Genomic DNA, 25,044 nt, shown 5'->3' with positions numbered 1-25,044 from the left:
TGCAGGGCAAAGTGCCACCCCAAAATTTGGAGAGATAGGAAAACACAGAGAATCAGTTTACTTAGAGTAGAAGCTGCTGGAGTCACAAACTTGTAGTAAGACGTCAAAGGTAATTTTGGCATATTGCTGGAGTATGAGTGTAGTTTAGTATGAAAATGAGAAATATTTGGGGACTACAGTCTTAGGGAAGCCCCACACTTAATATCCAGCAATTCCAGCAGATTCTCACAGTATAGATCCAAGATGGGCCCCCTGGATTTTGGCAGGAGGAGGGGAGAAGTTAACATTATGAAATAATCCCAGAGCATTCTCCATGATAAAGGCCTCATCTCCATGGGGAAGAGACTTTATTACAGCCATTTCCCACCTAGAGGAAGAGATTCCTCTGACACCAGGAAGTCAGTTAGCCCTGTCACCTCAGTTTTCTTGTGGGTCCAGGAAGTGGTTGGTTTTCAGTTGTTCAACTTTTTCTTGATGTGAGGATGGGAATGACAACTTCTAAACTTTCTTTACACATTTAACCTGAAAAGAAGTCTCTCTGAGTCTCACATAATTTTTACTAATTTGTTAGTTTTCCAATGTCTATACCCATTTAAAGATGTTCATCCATGATTTCTACTTGTTCTCAGCAGGACACTTTGCTTGAATTATCCTATCAGCCATTAATAGAAATGGATCCAATCTCTTGGATGGCAATATTAGAGGAGATTCTAGTATCTTTTTTTCTGGGACTTTTTTCTTTCTCCCTGAAATGTCAAAGGATCCCAGGGACTTGGTCTAAACATCATGTGGAAAGAGTAACAGGCTTTGACCCATCCATTAGTACACTACTGTTTATCCGTTGTCACTGCTTTTGTTTTTGGTGTCTGGAATCACAATTAAAAACAGGTGAAAGCACATGGTCCAATTCTGTATTGACATTAGATATAATGAAACTCTATCTAACTCACTCTGTCAAAGGAAAGATGATTCAGTTCCTTGAGGGTTAATGGCTTAATGCTGTCACATTTGAACTTCCAAATTTACTGGCACAAGTTAGGCTTCTCCTTGCGAAGTCAGCCATAATGCTATGTGATTGGGTCAGAAATGTCATATCGCATGCTATCTTGGAGCCAATATTCCACCCTTATTGATCTGGCACTGAAATAAATAAAAAACATTAGAGCAACTTTCATTCTTTTTGTCCCCAAACAAATATCATTTCTTTTACAGAAAAAAATACCCTTTAGATACTTTTGGTGTCCTTTATAATTTCAGTGAACCATTGGGCATCATTAGGATTTTCTGAATTCATTAGAGAAATTCAAGTAATGTTGAATATAACAAATTGAATATTCCTCTTTAGGCTCTAATGCAAATAAACTCAAGAGTTGGTAAAAACTTTATAAAATAACAAAATAATTACTGTCAAATTCTTGACCTACATTCTTTTTTTAATGTTTATTTATTATTTTGAGAGAGAGAGAGAGAGAGAGAGAGAGAGAGAGACAGAGTACGAGTGGGGTAGAGAGAGAGGGAGACACAGAATCTGAAGCAGGCGCCAGACTCTGAGCTGTCAGCACAGAGCCAGACATGGGGCTTGAGTTCACAGACCACAAGGTCATGACCTGAGCTGAAGTCAGACACTTAACCGACTGAGCCACCCAAGTGTCCCATCTTGACCTACATTCTTATAACTGATAGGGATCCTATAGAGTGACTATAGAGGATTTAAAATGTGCTGTGTTTACTATTGGACAGGAAAATTGCTGCCACCTTTTAAACGGAATATTCTTTTATTAAAAGACAAGAGATTTATAATTTCACTTGGAGATCATTCCTTTTTATTGTCATCTTAATTTATGTTTTTAAAAGTTAGTAGCAAGGTTGAATAGAGAGAAAAGGGTAAGGGTTAAGAACAGAGACTCTGGAGCCTGAATGCTTGGGTTCTAACCTCACTCTGCAACGTCCTTCCCATTTGACCTTGGCCAAGTGTCTCAACTTTCTTGCCTCACCTGCAGAATGTGTAAAGGACAGTTGTACGTGTTTCATAGGGTTGTTGTGCAATTATATGAGTTAATATTTGAGAAATGCTTAGAACAGTGCCTGGCACATAGTATACACTTTACAAAACAGGTGAGTTAATTTGAATCGATATTGCTAGCAACTGGGAGACATGGAATTTTAACCCAGGGCTGTTGTGCTCCAAAGCCTGTGCTCTTTCTGTAATACCGGTTGTAAAATTCTGCCATCAAAAGTTGGCTCACTTCCTGGACACATTCTCACCCAAACCAAGCACCCTCTGGAAGCCCACTCTCAGCTCCTGGGTCCGGAGGGCATACACCATGGGGTTAAAGGCTGGAGGCATAACATTATGCAGCACGTTGAAGAGAACAGGGATGAAGGGGACCTTTCTTCCTGCCAGGTGGGTGACAGACAGCACAATAACGGCTGTGTAGAAGAAGACAATGAGGATGAGATGGGAGCTGCAGGTACTCAGGGCCTTCGATGTTGCTTCAGCGGAGTTCAGTCTCAGCACGGAGCGAACAATCAAAACATAGGAAGCAAATACCAGACCCATGTCACCCCCAAGTGTAATCCATGCCAAGGCCAACTGGCATACTCTGTTAATAGTGACGTCATCACAGGCCAGACTAGTGACCCCCAAATTAGAGCACAGACAGTGGTCAATTTCATTTCTGGAGCAGTAGTGTCGCTGGGCAGCCAGTACAGGCAGTGGGATGGTCAACAGGCCATTCCTGAGCACCATGGACAGGGTGACTTTGATCACAGAAGCCTCATTGACTATGGAGGAGTACTGAAGGGGGTAGCAAATGGCTACATATCTATCCACAGCCATGCAGAGGAAGATGCCTGACTCCATTCCCATGAAAGTATGGATAGCATAGATCTGAGCAAAGCACTCAGGGAGGCTGATGGCCTTGGCATCAAACCAGAGAATGGCCAGGATCTTGGGCATGATGGTGGTAACCAGGCCAATGTCCACGATAGCCAAGATGCCAAGGAGCTGATACATGGGCTGGTGCAGGGAAGGCTCATGTTGGATGGTGATCAAGATGAGGATGTTGGCAATGAGAGCTAAGATGTAGAGCAGAGCCAGGGGCAGGGAGAGCCAGTGCTGCCACTCATGAATGCCTGGGAGCCCCACCAGGATGAACTCAGACACTTGAAGCCTTGAGCTATTGGTTATACTCAGGGTGGTATCCATATCATGGGATGTCTTCTTCTCAGCATCTGCCTACGGATTAAGGGAAGCAAGGATAGTGTGTGGTTAGCTTAGCTAAAGGTTAAAATTTCTGTGCAGGTATAAGATTCACCACAATAATTCAGTTCTGTTAAATATAATGCATCCTTTATCCCCTTGAGACTCTGGGAAAAAGTTTACCTAAGAATAAAAGAAGGTCCAGTGTGATAATAAGATAAAGATTTAATAAAATACAAGTAAAGATTTACTGATTCTATGTGCCTGAAATCCAGCATATATTTTTATATGCTGGGGACATGAACATAATGCGGGAGACAGATACATTTTAAAGAAACATACATATCAGGCCTGTTCTAGCTTTCAGTGGTTGCCAAACAAAATTTTACAGACTGGGTAACTTAACCAATGGAAATTTGTTTTCTCACAGTTTCGTGGGCCAGAGGTCCAAAATCAAGGTGTTGGTGGTCCTGTTTTCTTCTCAGTCCTCTCTCATTGGCTTATAGATGACTGTCTTCTTCTGATGTCTTCACATTGTCTATTGTTTGTAAATGCACATGTCTGTGTCCAAATTTCTTCTTAAGGACACTTGTCACATTGGATTAGGGTCCATGGTCAAGATTTCATTTTAACTTAATTACCTCTTTAAAGACTTTTTCTGCGAAACTGTTAATTCTGAGGTACTAGAGACAAGGATTTCAATACCTGAAGTGAAGCATATAACTGATCCCTAACAAGTAAGTAAAGTTAGGGAGTAGAGGTGATGTCTCCATTCTTAGGGATTTTAGAAAGAGATTAAGTGGCCGCAGTTAGAACTCTGACCAGGGTTTTTGAGTGTCTTGTTGTTGGAGAATAATTTCTGACATAAAGCACTTCATTTAATTTTACCATACAGGTGAGGAAACAGATTGAATGATTTGTCTAGATAAGGATCATGTATCAAAATCACTAATATGTGTCAAAGCTACAGCCAAATTTTAATGTTATGCATTTAAATCCAACACTCCTTTCATAAAATCTTAGCCAAAAGGTTAGTACCCTATGGAATAGCATTTGTTTCCTTTTCTGATTATGAAAGGAATGTTAAAGACATACCTAGAGCTGTATTTTTAAATCCCTTATGTTATTAACAAAAGGTAGGAGGAGGAACAAGTGGCAAAAATCTTAAATTAAAAAAAAATGTTTATGTATTTTTGAGACAGGGAGAGAGAGAGCAGGAGAGGGGCAGAGGGAGACACACACACAGAATCTGAAGCAGTCTCAGGCTCCAGGCTGTTAGCACAGATCCCGACTGACACAAACTCATGAACTGTGAGATCATGACCTGAACTCAAATCAGATGCTTAACCTACAGCCACCCAGGCGCCCCATGGCAACAAACGTTTAACAGCTTCTATATTTCTGTATGGTACAAATTGGAAATATAGTACGCACATTTAGCCTTGTTTTTCTTTGCTTAAGTAATTTTGTGGCTTGCTTTTACTCTTGGTTCTCTTTTTTAATATATTCTTGATTTATTAATTCTTTAATTTTTGGAGAACTTTTCAAGCAATTGTATCTAAAACTGTACCTGAGAGACTGATGTCAGCAAAATAGTGGGCTAGGAAACTGTAGGTCTTTGTTCTACCACAGATCACTAATCAAGCAACAGATTGACCAAAATAGCTTTGTGGTTGTTCTAGAAACTGAGAAACTAAGTTACGATCTATAGGGACCAAGTGAATGAATGCCCAACTGAAGAAATGCCACACTCAAAATTGCAGGAGTTTTCATGGTATTTTCTCACTCTTGTCTCACCCTCTCCTTTATGCAGCATGGTACACGCAGGAGGAATCCATCCAATTCTTAGTTTCTCCCTTGAGAGGTAAGGTAAAAAGTATTTCATGGTCGTCTGACTGGGAAGTCCCATCCTTTTGAGGTTGTCCCATCATCTTAGAGCTCTGCTTCATTTCTCTCCTATTTTCTGATCATAGACCATAGTCTCTATAGATGGGAAGAGCTTGTAAGAAGGGAGGTAGTAAAGGTGAAGATCAAATAAGTAAAGCCAGCTATGGAAGTGGAAGGCATATAGTAATCAAATTCAGAGTCAGGACAGAATTACTGGAATGTGGGACACATCAATCCCCTCACCTCTCAGGATGTAGATCATTGGTTGGTTTCCTTACTACTTCAGGAGGATCTTTGAAGAGGCTTTCACACTGACAGTGCTTTCTGTAGCTGTTTCTGCTCTCCTGGCTTCAGCTACCTGTGTTCAGCCATATGTTGTTCAGAGCAGATCTGTAACTTTGTTTGTCATCCCTGGAGTGTGGGGTTTTAGAATAAATTGGATCCTGGTGATGCCTGGTTTGGTGTGCTGGTCTATAAGCCCTCCCCACTCTACTCTAAGCGTCCTCCAGGGTGTAATGCTTTTTTTTTTTTTAAATCAAAATAAGGCCTCTGGTGCCCTTGGGGGTTAGCCAAGTAATTTCAGGGAGTAGACACATCCAACACTAATCTTAGGGCAGTTCCCCAGATGGACAGCTTTCTACTCCAGACTCCTCAGAGTTTAACTGATGAATAACTCTCCTCAAATTGTATGACAGTTCTGAAGTAGCCCCCCACCTTCAAATGCATGTTTACTTCATATCCCTCCCAGAGATTGCCTCTATTTATTTTCCCCTTCACAAACTTTGTGAGTAACCTCTTTATTTTGTTTACTCTTCCTCATCTTCTTGATGTTTATTTCACTACAATTTAATTTTTGTTTCAATATTGCACAGAAATTTCTCTCATTAATACTCTCAAATTGCCAAAAATAATGTATTTTTTTAGAATGTAATCTCACTCAAACCCTCTCTAGTGTTTGTGTTGATCAGTTCCTTCTAGTACCACCTGCCTCTCTTGTATTTCATGACGTGGTACTTTTAGTGTTAATTAAACTGAAATAAAAGAGTGATGTTTAACTTGTATTCAGATCAAATCCTTCTTAATGAGAAATGTATTGGTTGATAAGTCTATCTAAAATGGCAGTCCCAATTCTATCACTCTCTGCTTTATTTCTAGGACACTCATCACAACTGTCAAATTATGGACTTACTTCTTTGTCATTTTGATTTTTAAAATCATTCCCTTTGGGTTGTCTTACTTTTTTGATGATATCCTTTGCCTTTTTTTTTTTTTTAATATATGAAGTATATTGTCAAATTGGTTTCCATACAACACCCAGTGCTCCTCCCAAAAGGTGCCCTCCTCAACACCCATTACCCACTCTCCCCTCCCTCCCACCTCCCATCAACCCTCAGTTTGTTCTCAGTTTTTAAGAGTCTCTTATGCTTTGGCTCTCGCCCACTCTAACCTCTTTTTTCTTCCCTTCCCCTCCCCCATGGGTTTCTGTTAAGTTTCTCAGGATCCACATAAGAGTGAAAACATATGGTACCTGTCTTTCTCTGTATGGCTTATTTCACTTAGCATCAATCACACTCTCCGGTTCCATCCACGTTGCTACAAAGGGCCATATTTCATTCTTTCTCATTGCCATGTAGTACTCCATTGTGTATATAAACCACAATTTCTTTATCCATTCATCAGTTGATGGACATTTAGGCTCTTTCCATAATTGGGCTATTGTTGAGAGTGCTGCTATAAACATTGGGGTACCAGTGCCCCTATGCATCAGTACTCCTGTGTCCCTTGGATAAATTCCTAGCAGTGCTATTGCTGGGTCATAGGGTAGGTCTATTTTTAATTTTCTGAGGAAGCTCCACACTGTTTTCCAGAGTGGCTGCACCAGTTTGCATTCCCACCAATAGTGCAAGAGGGTTCCCGTTCTCCACATCCTCTCCAGCATCTATAGTCTCCTGATTTGTTCATTTCGGCCACTCTGACTGGCGTGAGGTGATATCTGAGTGTGGTTTAGATTTGTATTTCCCTGATGAGGAGTGACTTTGAGCATCTTTTCATGTACCTGTTGGCCATACGGATGTCTTCTTTAGAGAAGTGTCTATTCATGTTTTCTGCCCATTTCTTCACTGGGTTATTTGTTTTTCGGGTGTGGAGTTTGGTGAGCTCTTTATAGATTTTGGATACTGGCCCTTTGTCCGATATGTCATTTGCAAATATCTTTTCTCATTCCGTTGGTTGCCTTTTAGTTTTGTTGGCTGTTTCCTTTGCTGTGCAGAAACTTTTTATCTTCATAAGTCCCAGTAGTTCATTTTTGCTTTTATCCCTTGCCTTTGGGGATGTGTCAAATAAGAAATTGCTACGGCTGAGGTCAGAGAGGTCTTTTCCTGCTTTCTCGTCTAGGGTTTTGATGGTTTCCTGTCTCACATTCAGGTCCTTTATCCATTTTGAGTTTATTTTTGTGAATGGTGTGAGAAAGTGGTCTAGTTTCATCCTTGTGCATGTTGCTGTCCAGTTCTCCCAGCACCATTTGTTAAAGAGACTGTCTTTTTTCCATTGGATGTTCTTTCCTGCTTTGTCAAAGATGAGTTGGCCATACGTTTGTGGGTCTAGTTCTGGGGTTTCTATTCTATTCCATTGGTCTATGTGTCTGTTTTTGTGCCAATACCATGCTGTCTTGATGATGACAGCTTTGTAGTAGAGGCTAAAGTCTGGCATTGTGATGCCTCCTGCTTTGGTCTTCTTCTTCAAAATTCCTTTGGCTATTCGGGGCCTTTTGTGGTTCCATATGAATTTTAGGATTGCTTGTTCTAATTTTGAAAGAATGCTGGTGCAATTTTGGTTGGGATTGCATGGAATGTGTAGATAGCTTTGGGTAGTATTGACATTTTGACAATATTTATTCTTCCAATCCATGAGCAGGGAATGTCTTTCCATTTGTTTATATCTTCTTCAATTTCCTTCATAAGCTTTATATAGTTTTCAGCATACAGATCTTGTACATCTTTGGTTAGATTTATTCCTGGGTATTTTATGCTTCCTGGTGCAATTGTGAATGGGATCAGTTTCTTTATTTGTCTTTCTGTTGCTTCATTGTTAGTGTATAAGAATGCAACTGATTTCTGTACATTGATTTTGTATCCTGCAACTTTGCTGAATTCATGTATCAGTTCTAGCAGACTTCTGGTGGAGTCTATCGGATTTTCCATGTATAATATCATGTCGTCTGCAAAAAGTGAAAGCTTGACTTCATCTTTGCCAATTTGGATGCCTTTGATTTCCTTTTGTTGTCTGATTGCTCATGCTAGAACTTCCAGCACTATGTTAAACAACAGCGGTGGGAGTGGGCATCCCTGTCGTGTTCCTGATCTCAGGGAAAAAGCTCTCAGTTTTTCCCCATTGAGGATATTAGCTGTGGGCTTTTCATAAATGGCTTTTATGATCTTTAAGTATGTTCCTTCTATCACGACTTTCTCGAGGGTTTTTATTAAGAAACGTTGCTGAATTTTGTTAAAAGCCTTTTCTGCATCGATTGACAGGATCATATGGTTCTTTTCTTTTATTAATGTGATGTATCACGTTGATTGATTTGCGAATGTTGAACCAGCCCTGCATCCCAGGAATGAATCCCACTTGATAATGGTGAATAATTCTTTTTATATGCCGTTGAACTCGATTTGCTAGTATCTTATTGAGAATTTTTGCATCCATATTCATCAGGGATATTGGCCTGTAGTTCTCTTTTTTTACTGGGTCTCTGTCTGGTTTAGGAATCAAAGTAATGCTGGCTTCATAGAATGAGTCTGGAAGTTTTCCTTCCCTTTCTTTTTTTTGGAATAGCTTGAGAAAGATAGGTATTATCTCTGCTTTAAACGTCTGGTAGAACTCCTGGACTCTTATTTGTTGGGAGAATTTTGATGACTGATTCAATTTCTTCGCTGGTTATGGGTCTGTTCAAGCTTTCTATTTCCTCCTGATTGAGTTTTGGAAGGGTGTGGGTGTTTAGGAATTTGTCCATTTCTTCCAGGTTGTCCAGTTTGTTGGCATATAATTTTTCATAGTATTCCCTGATAATTGCTTGTATCTCTGAGGGATTGGTTGTAATCATTCCATTTTCATTCATGATTTTATCTATTTGGGTCATCTCCCTTTTCTTTTTGAGAAGCCTAGCTAGAGGTTTATCAATTTTGTTAATTTTTTCAAAAAACCAACTCTTGGTTTCGTTGATCTGCTCTACAGTTTTTTTGGATTCTATATTGTTTATTTCTGCTCTGATCTTTATTATTTCTCTTCTTCTGCTGGATTTAGGCTGTCTTTGCTGTTCTGCTTCTATTTCCTTTAGGTGTGCTGGTAGATTTTGTATCTGGGATTTTTCTTGTTTCTTGAGATAGGCCTGGATTGCAATGTATTTTCCTCTCAGGACTGCCTTCGCTGCATCCCAAAGCGTTTGGATTGTTGTATTTTCATTTTCATTTGTTTCCATATATTTTTAAATTTCTTCTCTAATTGCCTGGTTGACCCACTCATTCGTTAGTAGGGTGTTCTTTAACCTCCATGCTTTTGGAGGTTTTTACAGACTTTTTCCTGTGGTAGATTTCAAGCTTCATAGCATTGTGGTCTGAAAGTGTGCATGGTATGATCTCAATTCTTGTATACTTATGAAGGGCTGCTTTGTGACCCAGTATGTGATCTACCTTGGAGAATATTCCATGTGCACTTGAGAAGAAAGTATATTCTGTTGCTTTGGGATGCAGAGTTCTAAATATATCTGTCAAGTCCATCTGATCCAATGTATCATTCAGGGTTCTTGTTTCTTTATTGACCGTGTGTCTAGATGATCTATCCATTTCTGTAAGTGGAGTGTTAAAATCCCCTGCAATTACCACATTCTTATCAATAAGGTTGCTTATGTTTGTGAGTAATTGTTTTATATATTTTGGGGCTCCCATATTCGGCGCATAGACATAATTGTTAGCTCTTCCTGATGGATAGACCCTGTGATTATTATATAATGCCCTTCTTCATCTCTTGTTACAGCCTTTAATTTAAAGTCTAGTTTGTCTGATATAAGTATGGCTATTCCAGCTTTGTTTTGACTTCCAGTGGCATGATAAATAGTTCTCCATCCCCTCACTCTCAATCAGAAGGTGTCCTCAGGTCTAAAATGAGTCTCTTGTAGACAGCAAATAGATGGGTCTTGTTTTGTTATCCATTCTGATACCCTATGTCTTTTGGTTGGCGCATTTAGTCCATTTACATTCAGTGTTATTATAGAAAGATATGGGTTTAGAGTCATTGTGATGTCCGTAGGTTTCATGCTTGTAGCGATGTCTCTGATACTTTGTCTCACAGGGTCCCCCTTAGGATCTCTTGTAGGGCTGGTTTAGTGGTGACGAATTCCTTCAGTTTTTGTTTGTTTGGGAAGACCTTTATCTCTCCTTCTATTCTAAATGACAGACTTGCTGGGTAAAGGATTCTCGGCTGCATATATATTTTTTTTTTGTTCATCACATTGAAGATCTCCTGCCATTCCTTTCTGGCCTGCCAAGTTTCAGTAGAGAGATCAGTCACGAGTCTTATAGGTCTCCCTTTATATGTTAGAGCACGTTTATCTCTAGGTGCTTTCAGAATTTTCTTTTTATCCTTGTATTTTGCCAGTTTCACTATGATATGTCATGCAGAAGTTTGATTCAATTACGTCTGAAGGGAGTTCTCTGTGTCTCTTGGATTTCAATGCCTTTTTCCTTCCCCAGATCCGGGAAGTTCTCAGCTATGATTTCTTCAAGTACACCTTCAGCACCTTTCCCTCTCTTTTCTTCCTCTGGAATACCAATTACGTGTATATTATTTCTCTTTAGTGCATCACTAAGTTCTCTAATTTTCCCCCTCATACTCCTGGATTTTTTTATCTCTTTTTCTCAGCTTCCTCTTTTTCCATAATTTTATCTTCTAGTTCACCTATTCTCTCTTCTGCCTCTTCAATCCGAGCCGTAGTTGTCTCCATTATATTTTGCAGCTCATTGATAACATTTTTTAGCTCCTCCTGGCTATTCCTTAGTCCCTTGATCTCTGTAGCAAGAGATTCTCTGCTCTCCTTTATACTGTTTTCAAGCCCAGCGATTAATTTTATGACTATTATTCTAAATTCACTTTCTGTTATATTGTTTAAATCATTTTTGATCAGTTCGTTAGCTGTTGTTAGCTGGATGTATTTCTGAGGGGAATTCTTCTGTTTTGTCGTTTTGGATAGTCCAAATGTCGTTTTGGATGTCATTTGGATAGTCCCTGGAGTGGTGCGGACCTGCAGGGCACTTCCCCTGTGCTGAGGTTAACTCCCTATAACTGGAGTTGGTGGGCGGGGCCGCAGTCAGACCTGATGTCTGCCCCCAGCCCACCACTGGGGCCACAGTGAGACTGGTGTGTGCCTTCTCTTCCCCTCTCCTAGGGGCGGGATTCACTGTGGGGGGGCGTGGCCCGTCTGGGCTACTTGCACACTGCCAGGCTTGTGGTGCTGGGGATCTGGCGTATTAGCTGGGGTGGGTAGGCAAGGTGCACGGGGGCAGGAGGGGCAGGCTTAGCTCGCTTCTCCTTAGGTGATCCACTTCAGGAGGGGCCCTGTGGCAGCAGGAGGGAGTCAGACCCGCTGCCGGAGGTTTGGCTCCACAGAAGCACAAAGTTGGGTGTTTGCGTGGTGCAAGCAAGTTCTCCGGCAGGAACTGGTTCCCTTTGGGATTTTGGCTGGGGGATGGGTGAGGGAGATGGCGCTGGCAAGCACCTTTGTTCCCTGCCAAGCTGAGCTCTGTCGTCAGGGGCTCAACAACTCTCCCTCCTGTTGTCCTCCAGCCCTCCTGTTCCCCGAGCAGAGCTGTTAGCTTATAACCTTCCAGATGTCAAGTCCCGCTTGCTGTTGGAACACACTCTGTCTGTCCCCTCCGTTTTTGCAAGCCAGTCTCGGGGGCTCTGCTTGGCCAGAGTTCCGCCCCTCCGCCGGCTCCCTCCCGCCAGTCCGTGGAGCGCGCACCACCTCGCCCCCTTCCTACCCTCTTCCGTGAGCCTCTCGTCTGCGCTTGGCTCTGGAGACTCTGTTCTGCTAGTTTTCTGGTGGTTTTTTGGGTTATTTAGGCAGGTGTAGGTGGAATCTAAGTGATCAGCAGGAAACGCGGTGAGCCTAGCGTCCTCCTATGCCGCCATCTTCCCAGGATTGGGTCCTGGCTGTCCTCCTTTTTTTAGTTTTTCAAATAGCTTGTTAGAAGGTATGAACTGCTGTGTTGAGGTCATGCTGCCTCCCCAGCCGTGGCCTGGCTGCAGGTTGCCCAGTGACCTACGGGCCCAAGGACCACAGGTGAGGCGCCACCATCTTCCCAGGATCCTATATATAATATACTGATGATATCCTTCGAAGCACAAACATTTCTAATTTTGATCAAGTCCAATTTTTCTATTTCTCTCCCCTCCCCCCAACCCTTGTCCTGTGCTTTTGGTGTGTTAGCTAGGAAGGCTTTGCCTAAACAAAGATCATGAGGATTTACTTGTACATTTTCTTCTAGCATGTTGGTAGTTTTAGTTTTGATATTTAGGTTTGTGACTCATCTTAAGTTAATTTTTGTGTATAGCGTGTTGAAGGGTCCAACTTCTGTCTTTGCACATAGGTATTCAGTGGTCCCAGTACCATTTCTTGAAAAGACTATTATATTCTCATTGAATGATCTCACAAGCCTTATTGAAAATCAGTTGACCATGAACATACAAGTTTATTTCTGGACTCTCAATTCTGCATCCAACTATTTGTCTGCCGTTATGTCAATACAACTTTGTTTTGATTACTTTTCTTCGAGGTTGATTTTGAAATTGTGAAGTGTGAATGCTCCACCTTTGATTTTTTTCCATGATTGTTTTGATTCAAGGTCCCTTGAAATTCCACATGAATTTTATGATCAGCTTGTCCATTTCTTCAAGAAAAAAAAAAGCAATTTGTGTTTTGCTAGGGGTTATTTTGAATCTGTAGATGAATTTGGGGAGTATTGCCTTGTGAACCATATTAAGTCTTGAGTTATGAACACAGACGTCTTCCTATTCATTTAGTTCTACTTTAATTTTTGTTAGAAATGCTTTGTAGTTTTCACTGAGCAAGGCTTGCACCTACTTGGTTAAATTTATTCCTAAGTATTTTATAATTTTTGATGGTATTGTAAATGGAAGTATTTCTTATTCTATTTTTGAATTGTTCTTTGCTCATGTGTACAAATACAACTTTTTTTTTTTTTTGTACCCTGCAACATTTCTGAATTCATTAGCTCTAATGATTTTTTTTTTTTGGTGTATTCTTTAGGATTTTCTATATATAAGATCATGTCATCTGTGAATAGAGATACTTTCACTTCTTCCTTTTTTATTTGGATCCTTTTCATGTAATTTTGTTGCCTAATTGTTATAGTCAGTCCAGCTAAAGGCTTGTCAATTTTGTTGATCTTTTCGAAGAACGAAGTCTTGGTTTTGTTGATTTTCTTTATTCTTTTCTCTCCTCTGTTTCACTTATCTTATTGTGATCTTTGGTTGTTCCATCTTTCTTCTTGCTTTGTGTTTAGTTTGCTGTTCTTTTCCTAGTTACTTAAGCAGGAAAGTTATGTTTTTGATTTGAAATTTATTTTATTTTTCAGTGTTGGTGTTATAGGTATAAGTTTTGAGGAATGTGTTTGCTCTATCCCCTAAGTTTTGGTATGGTGTGTGTTCATTTCTATTCTTATCAAGTATTTTCTATTTGATTTTCTCTTTGACCCAAATTTTTAAAGAAGTGTGTCACTTAATTTTCACACCCTTTTAAATTTCTGGTTTTCTTTCTATTATTGAATTCTAATTTTATTTCATTGTGATTAGAGGAGATAATTTGCATGATTTCAGTCTTTTTAAATTTATTTACTCTTGTTTTGTGGGCTAACATATGACCTGTTATGGAGAATGTTCCATGTGCCCTTAAAAAGAATGTGCATTTTGCTCTTACTGGGTTGGATGTTCTATATATACCCATTAGGTCTAGTTGGCTTATAATGTTATTCCAGTTTTCTATTTTCTTATTTATCTTATGTATAGTTGTTCTATCCATTATTGAAGTGATTGTTGAAATCCCCAAGTATTGTTGAACTCTTTACTTCTCCCTTCAATTCTGTCAATTTTTGCTTCTAATATTTTGAGGCTCTGTTGTTTGGTGGATGTATATGCATTATTGTCATAGTTACTTGATGGACTTACCTTTTGCCATTATTTTATATCTCACATAGCTTTTTTTCTTTTTTTGGCCTAAAGTCTATTTTTATATTAAGTATACTAATATAGAAGGGACAGGGCGGCAAGATGGCGGCTTAGGAGGACGCTGGGCTCACCGCACGTCCTGCTGATCACTTAGATTCCATCTACATCTGCCTAAATAACCCAGAAAACCGCCAGAGGATTAGCAGAACGGAGTCGCCGGAGCCAAACGCAGACGAGAGGCCCACGGACGAGGGTAGGAAGGGCGGCGAGGCGGTGCGTGCTCCACGGACTGGCGGGAGGGAGCCGGGGCGGAGGGGCGGCTCGCCGGCCAAGCACAGCCACCGAGTCTGGCTTGCAAAAGCGGAGGGGCCTGACGGACTGTGTTCCCACAACAAGCGCGACTTAGCGTCTGGGAGGTCATAAGTTAACAGCTCTGCTCGGAAAGCGGGAAGGCTGGAGGACAAAGGGAGGGAGAGCTGCTGAGCCCCCTGACAACAGAGCTCAGTTTGGTGGGGAACAAAGGCGCTCGCCAGCGCCATCTCCCCCGCCCATCCCCCAGCCGAAATCCCAAAGAGAACCTGTTCCTGCCGGGGAACTTGCTCGCTCCGCGCAAACACCCAACTCTGCGCTTCTGCGGAGCCAAACCTCCGGCAGCGGATCTGACTCCCTCCCGCTGCCACAGGGCCCCTCCTGAAGTGGATCACCTAAGGAGAAGCGATCTAAGCCTGCCCCTCCTGCCCCCGAGCACCTTGCCTACCCACCCCAGCTAATACGCCAGATCCCCAGCATCACAAGCCTGGCACGGTGCAAGTAGCCCAGACGAGCCACACCACCCCACAGTGAATCCCGCCCCTGGGAGAGGGGAAGAGAAGGCACACACCAGTCTGACCGTGGCCCCAGCGGTGGGCTGGGGACAGACATCAGGTCTGACTGCGGCCCCGCCCACCAACTCCAGTTATACACTACAGCACAGGGGAAGTGCCCTGCAGGTCCGCACCACTCCAGGGACTATCCAAAATGACCAAGCGGAAGAACTCCCCTCAGAAGAATCTCCAGGAAATAACAACAGCTAATGAGCTGATCAAAAAGGATTTAAATAATATAACAGAAAGTGAATTTAGAATAATAGTCATAAAATTAATCGCTGGGCTTGAAAACAGTATACAGGACAGCAGAGAATCTCTTGCTACAGAGATCAAGGGACTAAGGAACAGTCACGAGGAGCTGAAAAACGCTTTAAACGAAATGCATAACAAAATGGAAACCACCACAGCTCGGCTTGAAGAGGCAGAGGAGAGAATAGGTGAACTAGAAGATAAAGTTATGGAAAAAGAGGAAGCTGAGAAAAAGAGAGATAAAAAAATCCAGGAGTATGAGGGGAAAATTAGAGAATTAAGTGATACACTAAAAAGAAATAATATACGCATAATTGGTATCCCAGAGGAGGAAGAGAGAGGGAAAGGTGCTGAAGGGGTACTTGAAGAAATCATAGCTGAGAACTTCCCTGAACTGGGGAAGGAAAAAGGCATTGAAATCCAAGAGGCACAGAGAACGCCCTTCAGACGTAACTTGAATCGATCTTCTGCACGACATATCATAGTGAAACTGGCAAAATACAAGGATAAAGAGAAAATTCTGAAAGCAGCAAGGGGTAAACGTGCCCTCACATATAAAGGGAGACCTATAAGACTCGTGACTGATCTCTCTTTTGAAACTTGGCAGGCCAGAAAGAATTGGCACGAGATTTTCAGGGTGCTAGACAGAAAAAATATGCAGCCGAGAATCCTTTATCCAGCAAGTCTGTCATTTAGAATAGAAGGAGAGATAAAGGTCTTCCCAAACAAACAAAAACTGAAGGAATTTGTCACCACTAAACCAGCCCTACAAGAGATCCTAAGGGGGACCCTGTGAGACAAAGTCCCAGAGACATCACTACAAGCATAAAACATACAGACATCACAATGACTCTAAACCCGTATCTTTCTATAATAACACTGAATGTAAATGGATTAAATGCGCCAACCAAAAGACATAGGGTATCAGAATGGATAAAAAAACAAGACCCATCTATTTGCTGTCTACAAGAGACTCATTTTAGACCTGAGGACACCTTTAGATTGAGAGTGAGGGGATGGAAAACTATTTATCATGCGACTGGAAGCCAAAAGAAAGCTGGAGTAGCCATACTTATATCAGACAAACTAGACTTTAAATTAAAGGCTGTAACAAGAGATGAAGAAGGACATTATATAATAGTTACAGGGTCTATCCATCAGGAAGAGCTAACAATTATAAATGTCTATGCACCGAATACCGGAGCCCCCAAATATATAAAACAATTACTCATAAACATAAGCAACCTTATTGATAAGAATGTGGTAATTGCAGGGGACTTTAATACACCACTTACAGAAATGGATAGATCATCTAGACACACGGTCAATAAAGAAACAAGGGCCCTGAATGAGACATTGGATCAGATGGACTTGACAGATCTATTTAGAACTCTGCATCCCAAAGCAACAGAATATACTTTCTTCTCGAGTGCACATGGAACATTCTCCAAGATAGATCATATACTGGGTCACAAAACAGCCCTTCATAAGTTTACAAGAATTGAAATTATACCATGCTTACTTTCAGACCACAATGCTATGAAGCTTGAAATCAACCACAGAAAAAAGTCTGGAAAACCTCCAAAAGCATGGAGGTTAAAGAACACCCTACTAACGAATGAGTGGGTCAACCAGGCAATTAGAGAAGAAATTAAAAAATATATGGAAACAAATGAAAATGAAAATATAACAATCCAAACGCTTTGGGACGCAGCAAAGGCAGTCCTGAGAGGAAAATACATTGCAATCCAGGCCTATCTCAAGAAACAAGAAAAATCCCAAATACAAAATCTAACAGCACACCTAAAGGAACTAGAAGCAGAACAGCAAAGGCAGCCTAAGCCCAGCAGAAGAAGAGAAATAATAAAGATCAGGGCAGAAATAAACAATATAGAAACTAAAAAAACTGTAGAGCAGATCAACGAAACCAAGAGTTGGTTTTTTGAAAAAATAAACAAAATTGACAAACCTCTAGCCAGGCTTCTCAAAAAGAAAAGGGAGATGACCCAAATAGATAAAATCATGAATGAAAATGGAATTATTACAACCAATCCCTCAGAGATACAAACAATTATCAGGGAATACTATGAAAAATTATATGCCAACAAACTGGACAACCTGGAAGAAATGGACATTTTCCTGAACACCCACACTCTTCCAAAACTCAATCAGGAGGAAATAGAAAGCTTGAACAGACCCATAACCAGCGAAGAAATTGAATCGGTTATCAAAAATCTCCCAACAAATAAGAGTCCAGGACCAGATGGCTTCCCAGGGGAGTTCTACCAGACGTTTAAAGCAGAGATAATACCTATCCTTCTCAAGCTATTCCAAGAAATAGAAAGGGAAGGAAAACTGCCAGACTCATTCTATGAAGCCAGTATTACTTTGATTCCTAAACCAGACAGAGACCCAGTAAAAAAAGAGAACTACAGGCCAATATCCCTGATGAATATGGATGCAAAAATTCTCAATAAGGTACTAGCAAATCGAATTCAACGGCATATAAAAAGAATTATTCACCATGATCAAGTGGGATTCATTCCTGGGATGCAGGGCTGGTTCAACATTCGCAAATCAATCAACGTGATACATCACATTAACAAAAAAAAAGAGAAGAACCATATGATCCTGTCAATCGATGCAGAAAAGGCCTTCGACAAAATCCAGCACCCTTTCTTAATAAAAACCCTTGAGAAAGTCGGGATAGAAGGAACATACTTAAAGATCATAAAAGCCATTTATGAAAAGCCCACAGCTAACATCATCCTCAACGGGGAAAAACTGAGAGCTTTTTCCCTGAGATCAGGAACACGACAAGGATGCCCACTCTCACCGCTGCTGTTTAACATAGTGCTGGAAGTTCTAGCATCAGCAATCAGACAACAAAAGGAAATCAAAGGCATCAAAATTGGCAAAGATGAAGTCAAGCTTTCGCTTTTTGCAGATGACATGATATTATACATGGAAAATCCGATAGACTCCACCAAAAGTCTGCTAGAACTGATACAGGAATTCAGCAAAGTTGCAGGCTACAAAATCAATGTACAGAAATCAGTTGCATTCTTATACACTAACAATGAAGCAACAGAAAGACAAATAAAGAAACTGATCCCATTCACAATTGCACCAAGAAGCATAAAATACCTAGGAATAAATCTAACCAAAGATGTAAAGGATCTGTATGCTGAAAATTATAGAAAGCTTATGAAGGAAATTGAAGAAGATTTAAAGAAATGGAAAGACATTCCCTGCTCATGGATTGGAAAAATAAATATTGTCAAAATGTCAATACTACCCAAAGCTATCTACACATTCAATGCAATCCCAATCAAAATTGCACCAGCATTCTTCTCGAAACTAGAACAAGCAATCCTAAAATTCATATGGAACCACAAAAGGCCCCGAATAGCCAAAGGAATTTTGAAGAAGAAGACCAAAGCAGGAGGCATCACAATGCCAGACTTTAGCCTCTACTACAAAGCTGTCATCATCAAGACAGCATGGTATTGGCACAAAAACAGACACATAGACCAATGGAATAGAATAGAAACCCCAGAACTAGACCCACAAACGTATGGCCAACTCATCTTTGACAAAGCAGGAAAGAACATCCAATGGAAAAAAGACAGCCTCTTTAACAAATGGTGCTGGGAGAACTGGACAGCAACATGCAGAAGGTTGAAACTAGACCACTTTCTCACACCATTCACAAAAATAAACTCAAAATGGATAAAGGACCTAAATGTGAGACAGGAAACCATCAAAACCTTAGAGGACAAAGCAGGAAAAGACCTCTCTGACCTCAGCCGTAGCAATCTCTTACTGGACACATCCCCAAAGGCAAGGGAATTAAAAGCAAAAGTGAATTACTGGGACCTTATGAAGATAAAAAGCTTCTGCACAGCCAAGGAAACAACCAACAAAACTAAAAGGCAACCAACGGAATGGGAAAAGATATTCGCAAATGACATATCGGACAAAGGGCTAGTATCCAAAATCTATAAAGAGCTCACCAAACTCCACACCCGAAAAACAAATAACCCAGTGAAGAAATGGGCAGAAAACATGAATAGACACTTCTCTAAAGAAGACATCCGGATGGCCAACAGGCACATGAAAAGATGTTCAGCGTCGCTCCTTATCAGGGAAATACAAATCAAAACCACACTCAGGTATCACCTCACGCCAGTCAGAGTGGCCAAAATGAACAAATCCGGAGACTATAGATGCTGGAGAGGATGTGGAGAAACGGGAACCCTCTTGCACTGTTGGTGGGAATGCAAATTGGTGCAGCCGCTCTGGAAAGCAGTGTGGAGGTTCCTCAGAAAATTAAAAATAGACCTACCCTATGACCCAGCAATAGCACTGCTAGGAATTTATCCAAGGGATACAGGAGCACTGATGCATAGGGCCACGTGTACCCCAATGTTCATAGCAGCACTCTCAACAATAGCCAAATTATGGAAAGAGCCTAAATGTCCATCCACTGATGAATGGATAAAGAAATTGTGGTTTATATACACAATGGAATATTACGTGGCAATGAGAAAAAATGAAATATGGCCTTTTGTAGCAACGTGGATGGAACTGGAGAGTGTGATGCTAAGTGAAATAAGCCATACAGAGAAAGACAGATACCATATGGTTTCACTCTTATGTGGATCCTGAGAAACTTCACAGGAACCCATGGGGGAGGGGAAGGAAAAAAAAAAAAAAAAGAGGTTAGAATGGGAGAGAGCCAAAGCATAAGAGACTTAAAAACTGAGAACAAACTGAGGGTTGATGGGGGGTGGGAGGGAGGAGAGGGTGGGTGATGGGTATTGAGGAGGGCACCTTTTGGGATGAGCACTGGGTGTTGTATGGAAACCAATTTGTCAATAAATTTCATAAAAAAAAAAAAAAAAAAGTATACTAATATATATCATAGCTTTCTTTTGGTTACTATTTGCATGGATTATCTTTTCCTGTTCTTTCACTTTCAATTTACTTGTGTTTTTGGTTTTAAAAACCAATTTCTGCCAATTTCTGCCTGCTAGTCTAGTTAAAGTCATTACTGATAATGAAGGACTTCTGCCATTTTTCTAGTTGTCTTCTACATATCTTATATCTTTTGTATGCCTGGATTTCTCAATTCTGTGTGTGACATAAATATTTTAGAGTATACTGCTTTGATTCTCTTCTCCTTTCTTTTTTCCTTCTTCTTCTATTGTATATTTTTTTGTTTATTTTTGTAGTTTTTCCCTGGGGATTACATTTAACAGTTTAATTTATAATAATTTGGTTTTAATTAATATCAGTTTAGTTTCAATAATATTAAAAATACTTTGCTTTTTTATAGCTTCATTCCCCTTATCTTGTTATTGTCACAAATTACATCTTTATGTCAGTCCCTCAACATAAATGTAGAATTTTGTTTGGTAGTTGTACTTTAAATCATATAGAAAAAAGGTATTTACTAAATATATAATTGCCTTTTTATAAAACTAAAAAATTAAGTCTGTTGTAGTTACCATACATACATACATAATGTGACATTAATTTCAGATGTACAATACAGTGATTCAGCAATTCCATATATTACTCAGTGCTCATCACAATAAGTGTACTCTTAATCTCCTTCACCTATTTTACCCGTCCTTCACCCACCTCCCCTCTGGTAACCATCAGTTTATTTTCTCTAGTTAAAAGTCTGTTTTTTTGTTTCTCTCTCTCTTTTTTTCCCTTTGATTTGTTTCTTAAAATCTACATATGATTGAAATCACATGGTATATATCTTTTTTCTGACTGGATTATTTCACTTTGCATTATACTCTCTAGATCCATCCATGTTGCTGCAAATGGCAAGATTTCATTATTTTTTATGGCTGAGTGATATTCCATTGTATATTTATACCATATGTTCTTTATCCATTCATTTATCCATGTACACTCTGATGTGTCCATAATTTGGCTATTATAAATAAAGCTTCAGTAAACATAGGGGTGCATATATTTTTTTGAATTAGTTTTTTCATATCCATTGGGTAAATAACCAGTAGTGGAATTACTGGATCATATAGTAATTCCATTTTTGATTTTTAGAGAAACCTTCATACTGCTTTCCACAGCGGCTACATCCGTTTGCGTTCTCACCAACAGTGCATGAGGGTTCCTTTTTCTACACATCCTCAACAATACTTGTTTCTTGGGTTTTTGATTTTAGTCATTCTAACAGGTGTAAGGTGGTATCTCATGTGGTTTTGACTTGCATTTCCCTGGTGATTAGTGATGTTGAACATTATTGTCTTTTATATTTACCTATGTTGTAAACTTATTTGTGTCCTTCCTTCCTTCCTTCCTTCCTTCCTTCCTTCCTTCCCTCCTTTCTTTTTCTTTTTTTCTCTTTCTTTCTTTCTTTCTTTCTTTCCTTTTTCTTCTTCCCTTCCCTCCCTTCCCTCCCTTCCCTCCTTCTTTCCTTCCTTCCTTCTTATATTTTCTTTCTTTCTTTCTTTCAAAAAAGAAAAGCTTCATTCTACCAAACTATGTATAATTAGCATTAAACATTTTCCCTAAATGATAAATGATAAATGATAAATTTCTCCAAATATTAAATAGTATATACCATATTTATTAATTAAACATTGCTAAAATTTATTCAAATTCTCCAATTGCTCCTTCTCAATTGGAGAATGTTCTGTTTCTTTCTTTTTTTTTTTAAAGTTTATTTATTTTGTGAAAGAGGGAGAGAGCATCCACTTGTGTGCATGCATAAGCAGCAAAGGGGCAGAGAGAACAAGAGAATTCCAAGCATGCTCTGCACTTTCAGTGAGGAGTGTAATGTGGGCTCAAACTCTCAAACTGTGAGATTATGACCTGAACCAAAATCAAGAGTCAGATGCTTAACCGACTGAGCCACCCAGGCACCTAGAGAATGTTCTGTTTCGTATAAAGAGATCCAAATGACAAAAAAAGTGGTAATCCACTGAAAAAAACTTCTAGTGAGTATTATGAATGTGGCAGAAATTTTTAGCCCAATTCAGTTAACTTTACTATGGTGATTTTGTGAAGTCTGTAGTGAAATGTCATGAATAAGTATAGGTCCATGTCTCCTAACCAAAGCAGAGTGCTTATAAAACATTTTTTGATATGTAACTTCAATTTCTTGACAATAAGAAATTAGTTTAAGCTGGTTTAGAAAGCAGTAATGAAATGCCCTTTTTGCAGGCCACCATACATTACTGGACACTTTTTTGTTTGCAATGATGGCTATAACACATATCTGGAAACTTCATCAACATCTGACTATTGTCCAGATTTCTTTCAATTTTATTTTTTGTCAAAGCCCATGATCCTCTTCAAGATAGGTCTCTGCTCTTTTAAGACTAAGAGATCTTGGGGTGTCTGAGTGGCTCAGTTAGTTAAGTGTCTGACTCTTGATTTCATCGACTCAGGTCATGATCTCAGGGTTTGTGAGTTTGAGCCCTGCTTGGGGCTGCACGCTGACAGTACAGAGCCTGTTTGATATTCTCTTCTTCTCTTTCTACCCCTCCCCTGCTTGTGTTCTCTTTATCTCTCTCAAAATAAATAAGTAAACTTAAAAAAAAGAGAGATAAGTACTTCTCCTATCATCTGTTTGTGATCATCCATTGTGGTGTGATACCTACCTAGTTGTCCAGTGTTTTCACATTTCCTATGGCAGCCAGAAGCTGGATAGCAGAAATTCTGAAGTCTGCTGTAAGGCCTTGAATTGCTGTTTGGGAGTAAGTTTCCACCATGGCTTTCAACTGGTCTTCATTTAAAACAGATATGGGTCTCCCTCAAAGCTCATTTTTCAGACTCACATCCCAGAACAAAAATTTCAAGCCACTAAGTATAGTCCTTTTACTAACAGAGCCTTCTCTAAAGACAGACTTGATGTTTCTACTTCCTATGGGTGCATTAAATCCTAGTTTAAGATCAGATAAAAAAGTATTGAGAAATCTTTCAAAGATACGATAATGTTCACATCTGAAAAGATGATGATTTCTCTTAGTGATTTGTTTTTAGAAGTTTCCTATTAACAAATGCATAACCACAAGGACAAGATTTACATACAACAGGAGCATGTTAGTTGCAATCGGGGCATGATTTGGTGGCCATCTTCGTTTTCATGGCTCAGGTTGTACACATGCTTTTCTCTGGCAGCAGTGGCTCAGGCTCCTCCCTTTGTATTTCAGTGGACTGGCCCTCTGTCCAACCTCATGCCTGCTGGCCAGACCAAGGCTATTCTTTATTTCTTTGTATGGATTTGAGTTACTGTTTAGAGTCCTTTTATGTCATCCTAAAGGACTCCTTTTGGATTTTTTTGGTAGAATAGTTCTTCTAGCTATGAACTCTGTTTTTGTTTTGTTGGTAGTTGGCTGGTTATATTTTAATTTTCCCTTTATTGTTGAGGATTGCTTTAGCAGATACAGAACTCTTGCTTGACATTTTTCTTTCAGAACTTTTAATTTGCCATCCCACTGACTTCTAGTCTTCATGATTTCTGGTGAGAAATCAGCTGTTAATCTTATTGAAGCTCTCTTATGACTTTTCTCTTGCTACCATTGGGATTCTTTTTCCTTGTCTTTCCAAAGTTTGATTATAATATGTCTCAATGTGGATCTTGTTGAGTTTATCCTACAAAAATTTATTGAGCTCTTGAATGTATAGATTCGAATCTTTCATCCAATTTGGGAAGTTTGCTGTGACTATTTCTTCAAATATTCTTAATTTTTCTTTTTTCTTCTCTGGCATTCCCATTATGTTCGTGTTAATGTGATTTATTGGCATCCTACAGTTCTTTTAGATTCTGTTCACTTTTTGTCATTCTATTTTTCTGCTTCTCATTTTGGTTAATCTCAATGGACTTGTATTCAATTTACTAAATTCTGCCTGTTTACATCTGCCATTGCACCCCTCTAGTGAATTTTTATCTTAGTTATTGTACTTTTCAAGTCCAGAATTTTTATTTGGTCTCTTTTTATAATTTCTCTTTTTTAATTGACATTCTTGATTTGGTGAGACAAATATTGGTTTGCTCTAGTTTTTGTTCATGGTTTTCGTTTGCTCATTGAGCATATTTAAGACAGTTTCTCTTGGGGCACCTAGGTGGTTCACTTGGTTAAGCATCTAACTCTTGATTTTGGCTTAGATCATGATCTTGCTATTCGTGAGTTCGAGCCCCGTGTCAGTCTCCATGCTGATGGTACAGAGCCTGCTTTTGATTCTCTCTCTCCCCCTCTCTCTTTTCCCATTCCCTTCTCTCTCTCTCTCTCTCAAAAATAAATAAATAAACTTAAAAGAAGACAGTTTCTATTAAGTCTTTTTCTTATGCCTATGTATGAGATATACTTATTATTTCTTTGGATACATCATAATTTTTGGTTAAATGTGGACATTTTGAGTATTTTAATGAAACGACTCTGGAATTCAAATTCTCCCCCTCCCTGGGGTTTGTGTGGCCTTTAGGATGAAATGAGTCCTTCAGGATGAAATGAAAGGACACTAAGCAGTGACTCCTTGTGGCAGAACTGTTGGCTCTTTAGTGATTCCAGATAAAATTTATAAATCTATATTTTTTGTTGTTTGTGGTTACTGAAG

At 39.7% G+C, this 25,044-nt stretch overlaps 1 protein-coding gene and 1 long non-coding RNA gene across 3 annotated transcripts in view; one reads left to right on the top strand and one right to left on the bottom strand.

Annotated features, from left to right (window-relative positions):
• The window catches only part of LOC125177234 (uncharacterized), a 57,628-nt gene that overhangs the window by 5,651 nt on the left and 26,933 nt on the right, over positions 1 to 25,044 (top strand). The window lies entirely within an intron of this gene.
• LOC125177227 (olfactory receptor 688-like) lies at positions 2,243 to 3,208 on the bottom strand. The gene has a single exon (XM_047879352.1). The coding sequence runs from the start codon at positions 3,206 to 3,208 to the stop codon at positions 2,243 to 2,245; it is 966 nt and encodes a 321-aa protein (XP_047735308.1).

This window comes from Prionailurus viverrinus, chromosome D1, assembly GCF_022837055.1.
Source record: "Prionailurus viverrinus isolate Anna chromosome D1, UM_Priviv_1.0, whole genome shotgun sequence".
Lineage (NCBI taxonomy): Eukaryota > Metazoa > Chordata > Mammalia > Carnivora > Felidae > Prionailurus > Prionailurus viverrinus.
Note: the sequence above shows the minus strand (reverse complement) of the source record. Positions and strands in the feature narration are given on the sequence as shown.

Bases quoted from the DNA above. Each gene is read 5' to 3' on its own strand.
- LOC125177227 (XM_047879352.1), bottom strand. From the start codon at position 3,208: ATGGATACCACCCTGAGTATAACCAATAGCTCAAGGCTTCAAGTGTCT.